The sequence below is a fragment of the Centrocercus urophasianus genome, unplaced genomic scaffold (assembly GCF_019232065.1).
Source record: "Centrocercus urophasianus isolate 14NV4802_14NV808 unplaced genomic scaffold, USGS_Curo_1.0 seq_73, whole genome shotgun sequence".
NCBI classification, from domain to species: domain Eukaryota; kingdom Metazoa; phylum Chordata; class Aves; order Galliformes; family Phasianidae; genus Centrocercus; species Centrocercus urophasianus.
Window position 1 is genome coordinate 4,066,523 of NW_024885344.1, and position 8,601 is coordinate 4,075,123.

General features: G+C 47.0%; 1 protein-coding gene across 1 annotated transcript; it reads left to right on the top strand.

The window, feature by feature from the left end:
• Positions 1–1,506: 1,506 nt before the first annotated feature.
• CKAP4 (cytoskeleton associated protein 4) lies at positions 1,507–8,229 on the top strand. The gene is made up of 2 exons (XM_042838031.1): positions 1,507–1,941; positions 5,223–8,229. The coding sequence occupies exons 1-2, from the start codon at positions 1,582–1,584 to the stop codon at positions 6,552–6,554; spliced, it is 1,692 nt and encodes a 563-aa protein (XP_042693965.1). The 5' UTR covers positions 1,507–1,581; the 3' UTR covers positions 6,555–8,229.
• The last annotated feature ends 372 nt before the right edge of the window (positions 8,230–8,601 follow it).

An 8,601-nucleotide genomic window follows, 5' to 3' on the forward strand; every position in this document is an offset into this window, starting at 1 on the left:
ACACCACCTGACTGCAAACCGTCCCTAATCAGCTTTGGAATATCATCTCCAATATGTATTTTGCTCTGAATCTTCAGGCACCTCACTAAACAGAAAAAAAGTTTTTTTGGTAGGAGTGGTGAGACACTGGCAGAGAGTTGTCCAGAGAGTTGGTGGACCCCCATCCCGGGAAACATCTAAGGTCAGAGTGGAGGGGCTCTGAGCACCCTGGTCTAGCTGTGGGTGTCCTGGTTCATTGCAGGGGAGTTGGATTAGATGGCCGTTGGGGGTCCCTTCCAACTCAGATGATTCTGTGATTCTGTGGACAGAACAAATTTTGCTTCCACTTTCAAAGTGAACAGTGAAGTACTGTTCAGCTCAGGGGGTTCAAGAACTGAGGAAAGGCAAGCAAACTGCAAGTGCAATGTATTCCATCAGCATATACGAAGAAGTCTGTATTGCTGCTGCCTGGATGTTGAGGTTAAAAGAAAGCATCCCTTAGTTGCTTTTTGTCAGTTAGGACTCACTTCCAGAACTATAACCCACAGTTAAAAAAGTCAGATGCTGTGACCACCTTTGCCTTGCCCCTGTGCGCAATCATAGAATCATTAAGGTTGGAAAGACCACTACGCTCATCTAGTCCAACCATCAGCCCATGTCTGTCACTGCTTTAGCCCATGTCACTGATGGAATCATAGAATGGCCTGGGCTGAAAAGGACCACAATGATCATCTAGTTTCAACCCCACTGCTCTGTGCAGGGTCACCAACGACCAGACCAGGCTGCCCAGAGCCACATACAGCCTGGGTTTGAATGCCTCCAGGGATGGGGCATCCACCACCTCCTTGGGCAACCCAGCATGACAGCTTCTCTTTTCTGGAACACTTCCAGGGACAGTGACTCCACCACCTCCCTGGGCAGACTGTGCCAGTGCAGCACCACTCTTACCGAGAATTTTTTCCTAATATCCAACCTGATGTGTGGACACTTACGTTAAGGGGCATTGTTACCTGAAAGGTCACCAATCCCCCATCCCTTAATCCATCACTGACTAAGGGGGTACGCTGAAAGGTCTATGCCCAGAACATCCTTACATCTTTCAGTGAGCTGGCAGAGAAGTTGGGTGCCTATCAGCCAACAGTCACTATGCTAACTGCTGCCACCAGCGCAAAAGAAATTAAAAAGAGGTACGATGCTGATGAATTGAAGGCGTGTTTTTGACACGCCTAAATTTTCCTGCAGCACGGTCTGTCCTATAGCCCGCACAGGGCTTCGGTGCCGCGCACTGCAGCGCCGCGTTCCCCTTGGCGCTGGGGACGGCCTCGCTGCCCGCCCCCACAGAGACGGCTCTGTCCCCGTCTGCGTGGCGGCGGGCTGCCTCGCGGGGGCCCAGGCCCGGCCCCGCGTGCGTGGCGGTTTCGCGGAGCGGGGCGGGGCGGGGAGCGGGCGCTGCCCGGGCCGGCGCCCCCGCCCCATCGCACGGCGGCGGCGGCTTCCCTCCTTCTTTTCCTCCCTCCCTCCTTTCCTCCCGCCTTCGCTCCCCTCCTGCCTCCTTCACTCCCGCCGCTCCCGCTCGGCGCACGGGGTCGGCCCCGTCCCGCCATGTCGGCCGCCAAGCACCGGGGCCCCAAGGGGGGCAGCCCGCCCGCCGCCTCCAACGAGCGGGGCGCGCAGCCGGGCGGTTCCGAGGAGGCGGCGGCCAAGAAGCCGGCGGCGGCGGCAGCGTCTCACGGCCGGGGCGGCCGGTCCGGGGCGGGGGGCGGAGGGGGCCGTTCCGGAGCCGGCCCGCGGCGCGGCTGGGCGCTGCTGCTGGGCGCCGCCGTGGTGCTGGGTGCCGCGCTGCCCGCCGGCTGGTACGTGCGGCAGCTGCGGGAGGAGGTCGGGCGGAGCGCCCGCGAGAGGGAGGCCTCGGGGCGGCAGCGGCAAGAGCTGGCCGCCACGCTGGACGCCGTGGTGCAGAAGGTAGCGGGGGCGGCGGTCGGGGGGAGAACGCCCCGAGGCGGACGTCGGGCGTGGGGGGAAGGGGTGCTCCGCCGGGCCGCGTCAGTGAGGATGCTGTCGTGGACCGCGGGGCCTCCTGAGGAGTCCGCCCAGCTGGGCTCGCTCGGTGCGAAGCCATTTTATGTAAAGCGGCCGACACGCTGACGTGGTGGTGGGAGAGCAGACCGTGCCGCCGGGATTTCCACCATCGCGAAGTTAAAAGGGAGCCTTCTGGACACGTCCGATGTGCGCCGAGGCCGGAGGTGTCAGTAGTACGGCTGAGCGTGGATGTGGACGTGGCAGGAGCTGCTGTGATGCTGCGCACAGACCCTCGGTCGACAGTGGAGCTGCAGAGCCGTGCCACGAGCACTGCTCCAGCTACAGGGCCTGCCCGGCTCCTGCCGTCTGTAGCACGGAGTGCGGGGCCAGGATGGCCAGCATCGCAGCAGAGATGTGGAGTGGTTGACAAAGGGTGTGGCTCGAGGGACACAGAGGAAACACTCCTGAGTTTTTTCACTTGAGCATTACTAGCCCTCGAGCCAGAGCTTCACAAATGCACTGCCCATCTGGATATGTCCCTGGGTGCTTAAAACCTTAATAACACGGTGAATGTGAAAGCATATAGTCAAAATATATATCAGTCTTCCATCTGGGTCGTAGTGCAGTGGGCTTGCAGGCAGTGTTTGAAGTTAGGGCCAAGATCAAGGCGGGGAAATTCCTGTCTCAGCTTAACTGCTGGGAGCTGCCTCCTGCAGGTGCCCGGCTCCCTGTGGGCCAAGAGCTTGTAGGATGAGCCTCGGCCATAGCTCTGTCACAGGAAGGGAGCAGAAGTGAGAGGGGAAAGGGATGCAAGAATGCAGGGCCTTAGCAGCGTTTCGGAAGCAGACTGTAAGTAAGCCCGTCAAATTCACGAAAGGGTGCTGTTTGCTGCCTCTGTCTCTGCATTGTTGCAGATAACATCAGATATCTTTTGCATATTCTGTGAGATAGGTATGTAGAGTTAGTTTATAAATAGTTGCTTTGAAAGAGAACCAAAACTTCGCTTGCCTGTTCCTAACAGATGGCTGAGGTGAGACACTCTAATACAAGAGTAAGAGGTGGGAAATGAAGGTAACACAGAGTTTCGGTGTAACCCTTGAAAGCTCTGTGGCTTTGTACTGCACTTACTGAAGAGTGTACTTGAAGGAGAGGAGCCCAGACTTTTATTTTGCCATTGCACATACGTGTGGGGTCCCGCACTGTACTTAGAGGGTGCTGGGTGGAGCTATCTCCTCTTCAGTCTTCTGCTGCAGAAGGCTTTTGTCAGGAGTGTTATATAAACTCATCTGCTTTACAAATCAGCAGGAGGAGGAAAAAGGAAATGATGTGGAAGTCTGGACTAATATAGCACAGTTTTCTGTGAGACGTCCCCTGTCTTTTTCTGATGGCTTTTCTCAGGCTGACGTGTGAAGATGGTTAATTAAAAATATGAGTTTGGCAGTTTGGCAAATTCCCTCATAAGATGGGAAGGAGAACTTTGGTATACTCTCCTCCCAGATTTCTGAATTTCTGAATATAGTGATATGGAAAACACTCTCTGTGTGGAAAAAAGTCAGAATGAATGACAGTCAAGACAAAATGAAAGTGAGGTTGTTGATTCAGAGGAATGGCTCTTGCCTAGCTGCAATAAGTGTGGCAGTATCACCTGCATTTTTCCCCCTCTTTCATTCATTTCTTGTTTCATGTATGAGCATGAGACAGTACAAGTGTGAGGAATGTAAAGTTGTTGCAAATGTTTTTACAGAGGAGAGGATAAAGGAAGTAATCTGTATGGGTGTTCTTAAAACTTCAGGGATCCTTTGGAGCAAGGCCAGGTTACATGGCTGAAGCCTGCAGTCCTTTCTTTGTGCAGACTTCCCTTAAAATCTTGGCAAGGGGTTTAGTTTTGCAAAAATACAAATGAATAACTTATTTTCTTGTTAGTAAGTCTATTAAATGTTTTGAGATGAATTTCTAGGCTCAGAGGCTGACAAGGAACTGCTAGAGCCATTCTTAGTTGAAAAGAAAATTTTCTTTCTAATATATGTATTTCTTTCTAATACATAAAATAAAACCACCTTTCCAGCTGTGTATCTAATCAGTAAACATGGCAGCACATGTGGCATGACTGATTAATATACCCTTCAGCAATAGGCATGAAGCAAGGCTGCACACATTACTCAGCACTTGCCATCCTGCCAAAGCCTTGAGGTATTTTGTTCATGATGAATTCCTGTTGCAGCCAGTGGGAGTGCTTACTCTACTTTACAAACTAAAAAAGTACAACCCACACATGCACAAAAAGAAAACCCAAAAACTTCTCAGCAGTCTTGAGACCAGTATTCTACTTGGCCCCAAAATTAAGTAACACATTCTTTCCTGTTGGTGTGCCTGGGCAAATATGAGAGCAGATGAGCTTGATGGCCACTCACCCCTTGCCCTTTTCCCTGTTGCTGCCATTAGAACCCCAATAAAGACAGTTTTTGTAGTTGAGAAGCTTAATAGCACGCCTGAGCTGTGGTAATAACCTTCTGTGTTAACTTGAGACAGAAGTCAGTCAGTCTCTTTGACTGCTGCTACAGCTTTGTTCTCAGCCCGTGTGCATGCATGCACCCCTGCTCACTAACAGTGTGTTTGTATATGCGTAATCAGGTACTGCTAATTTAGAATAATGAAGCCTTTCTCTGTTTTTATGTTAAAAACTAGTTAACAAGAAAAACTGGTCTTCAGGAACAGCAAAATGTCATGATTAATGCTTCCATTCCCCAGCCATTCCCAGCTCTCCTTTTCCCCTAGTTTTTCTCAGTTATACTTCATGTTCAGGTGCTGACCTCAGGTTTAATCTCCTGGTAGAGTATAATCTTAGCTGTTCTGTATTCAGAAGTGCATGCAGGATAGTGTTTGTTCTTTGTTTTGTTTTCTTCCTTAGTAAAGACTTGCAGCCCACAGGAATCATATAGAGTAGGAGTGGCTCAGGGTTACAGATGCAAACTCTGGACGCTTGAGCTTGATTTTTCACTGCCATGGATTTCCTGGATAATCTAAGGCAGGTCAGTGAGGTCAAGGGTCCTCACTGGAGGGTATGTATATAGATCTGTAAGGTTTAAATGATGTATCTGTGTGCCATAGGGTGATTTCAGGTAGGGAGCATGAGGGGACTACATGAGGGAGCAAGGGCCATCAGGATCTTAGTAAGGATGCAGGTAAGGATAAAATTGTGTTAACCATCTGGATTTTTGTTTTAGGTGCGTTCCCTTCAAGCCACATTTGGAGATTTTGAATCCATGATGAAAATTGCTCAGCAGAAGCAGGAGGTTACTGAGAAGGCGGTTAAGCAAGGGGAGAATGAAATTAATCGGATCAGCGAAGTGCTTCAGAAGCTGCAAAATGAAATTTTGAAAGACTTGTCTGATGGCATCCACATGGTGAAGGATGCAAGGGAACGAGACTTTACATCACTGGAAAACACAGTGGAAGAGAGACTAACGGAGCTAACCAAGTCTATCAATGATAACATTGCTGTATTCACTGAAGTCCAGCAAAGGAGCCAAGATGAAATAAAAAACATGAAAGCAAAAGTTGATTCACTAGAAAAAGCGGATGAGTATAAGCATGAAATAAAGGTGCTAAAGGATGCATTTGGCGAGATGCAAGCATCCATGAAAACCAAAGAAAAAGACATAGAGACCTTGAAGAATACAATAAACTCCATGGAGTCTGATGTTTATACTGAAGTGAAAGAGTTAGTCAATCTCAAACAGGAGCATGAGAAATTCAAAGAGGCTGCAGACACTGAGCACCTCTCATTAAAAGCTTTACAAGATAAAGTTCTGAGAGCAGAGGAGTCTATTATGCAGCTCCCTGATGACGTTAAAAGACTTGATGAAGATTTACTGCGTATTAAAGCTGAGCTCAGCAAATGGGAAGAAAATGAACTCTTTAGAAAAGCATTAGAAACTTTTGAAAATAACAGCGAAGGACTAGAGTCTCGATTGAGGCACATAGAGGAGAGCTTGAAGTCTGTAAGCTCTGTTGCTTCTCAGCATGACGAAAAGTTACAATCATTCCTTTCTAAGGAGGCAGAGTATGACAACAAGCTCAGTACTCTAGAACAAAGCATGAGTGGTCTTCAGGGAATCACAGGTATAGACATAACTTCAGTCTCAGACGTTCTGAAAAATCTTGGTGAATCACAGACTTCACTGTACAATGATGTAGAGGACTTAAGAAGAAGTATCAGTGACTTGCCATCCTCGGGTGTCCTTCAGGATGTCCAGAAGCAAATTAGTATTTTGTTGGATCAAGGAAGTCTTCAGATGGGTCAAGCACATTCTCAAGGATATCTTGAAAAATTTAATTCTGTGGAAGGCTCTGTAGATGAACTGAGATCTTCTGTCAGCCAGGTTGATTCTGATTTGAAAATGATCAGAACTGCAGTGGATAGTTTAGTCTCCTACTCTGTGAAAATTGAGAATAATGAGAACAACTTGGAGTCTGTCAAGAGCTCCATAGAGGACCTGAGGAATGATCTGGAAAGATTGTTTGTGAAAGTTGAAAAAATACATGAAAAAGTTTAGGCAGCATTGCTCCCTGTGCATATATTGGATTAAAGAAAATAGCTTTTGTATGCCCAGTTTTTTACTCTTTTTAAAAGCAATTTGATACCTCCAAAGAGAATACTTTAATAATAGAGACAGTTCTGCTTATTTCCTTTATTTCTCTTTTTGTGTAGTTGGTTTTTTTTTCTTTTTTTTTTTTTCTATTTTATTTTGAGAAAACATGAGTTTAATTATGGGTTGAGTTTCTCAGCGCTTCTGTTCTCTGTAAAGTTGTACCACTGCAACTGTAGTGGTGTAACTAAGGCACTACAGCCTCATCAGCGTGGGCACATATTTAACGGTATGAAGGTGTTTCACACTATGACATTAGAAATCCCACACCAAAGGACCACAGCTATTCTGGTATGAAAAGTGTACTGCCATATGCACTGAGGATTTTACTTGTGAGTGTGGTTTAAAAAGCAGATGAACAAACCTGTCACCCTGTCAAATGAAGAGACCTATCACCCTGATCAGCTTTGAAGCAAATCATCCATTTCTGCAGTTGTGGCTCAGCCATGGGGTCAGTTTACCAGCTACCAGCTGAGTTACAGCCCATTTCTTTGTGCCCTTAAACTGTACCGTGGAACTAATGGGAAAGCTGGACCTCCAGTAGGGAGAGGTTTGAAGTGGTATTGCTTGGGCATGAGACCTAAGAGAGGTGCTCCACCATATGGCTGGAGAGGTCAATTGCTTGTGGGTTTCTGTGCCGGCAACTTTAGCTGCTGGTGCAAAAGACTGGTGCTCAGAAGGAATGTCTGCAAAGTGGGTACAGTAATTCCTGTTGTATTTTTGGGCTGGCTGTTTCTTTTTCATAGAGACCTAAGACTCCATGATACAGAATTTTCTGTAAAAATGATCACAAATGAGAAAAGAGGACTAAAATTGCAGCAGTCATGTTTCCTGTATAGCAGTCATGTTAATAATAATAATAATACACTTCACAACACAGAAGGGGGGAAATCAGCATGAAATCAGCAGAATTACTTCTAAGGTATATACATTTCCAACTTTTCACACAGCTGACAATGACCTGAACTTAGAGACAATTCCTTATTGTTTCCCTTTGTATCTGCCTGGGGCACCACTAGTGAAGGATTCTTCCTGTGACTGGTTGAGAGAGAGGAAAATGCGTCACAGTGCTCCAGGTGTTTATGTTCATTTCAAAATCACTTTCATACTGAACTTTTTTGGTTTTCTGCCTGAAAGGATATCCCTCTGTTTCAAGTTTACTTTTGAACTTTGAAGATTTGGTACAGGGTTCTGCACATAGATATCTTGAAAATAGGGACCACTGCTGGTTTTTGTGCATTGTGCCCACCTCAGCCTGCACTTTGGCTACATTAGGAAAATCATTCCTGGAAATAGCACTTGTCTAAAGCGGTGTGTTGGTGGGAACAGCACAGGTAAAAGGGAGTTCTCTTAGTTAAATAAGATAGCAAACTGTATCTTGTGTTGTTCACACTGTAAACAGGAAAGAACTGCTGGCAAAGAAAGGGACCCATGGCATTAAGATAACTGTTGTCACTGTTTGAACTGCACTGTTCTTCTTCTCAAGTTCTTGAACAATGTTGTTTAGGTTACTGTGAAATGAACTGTATGGCTTGTTTGCAGTATTTTTAATGCATAATAAATGTTCGGAATATTCTTTGCACCTTTTTTTTTTGTTTGTTTGCTGTAGTGTTTGCCTCTACTTAATGCAGAGGTTCCCATTGGGTAGAATAAAGGGCCTGAGGGAAGGACCAGAGCTTTATACTGAGGAGGTACACAGCCCTTGACTTTTCAGCTTTCACTGGAGGTAGTTTAGCTGCTGTGCTTACAGAGGAACTCTTGATGGATTTTGAGCCTCATCACTGCTGCAATGTTGTCTAGAATGCTCAGGAGCTTAGGATGATAGTTGCGAGGTGAGAAATATGTGATGAATGCAGTGAATGCATGTGAGGCTAGATGCCACTAGCAATGCCATTGGTGAGACTTTCTCAATGCCCAAAGTATGTAGAACAGAAATAATGTACAGAAAGGACCT

Excerpts from the sequence above, each read along its gene's own strand:
- CKAP4 (XM_042838031.1), top strand. The coding sequence starts at position 1,582 with ATGTCGGCCGCCAAGCACCGGGGCCCCAAGGGGGGCAGCCCGCCCGCC. Across the intron at positions 1,942-5,222 it reads TGGACGCCGTGGTGCAGAAG|GTGCGTTCCCTTCAAGCCAC; the intron begins GTAGCGGGGGCG and ends TTTTTGTTTTAG.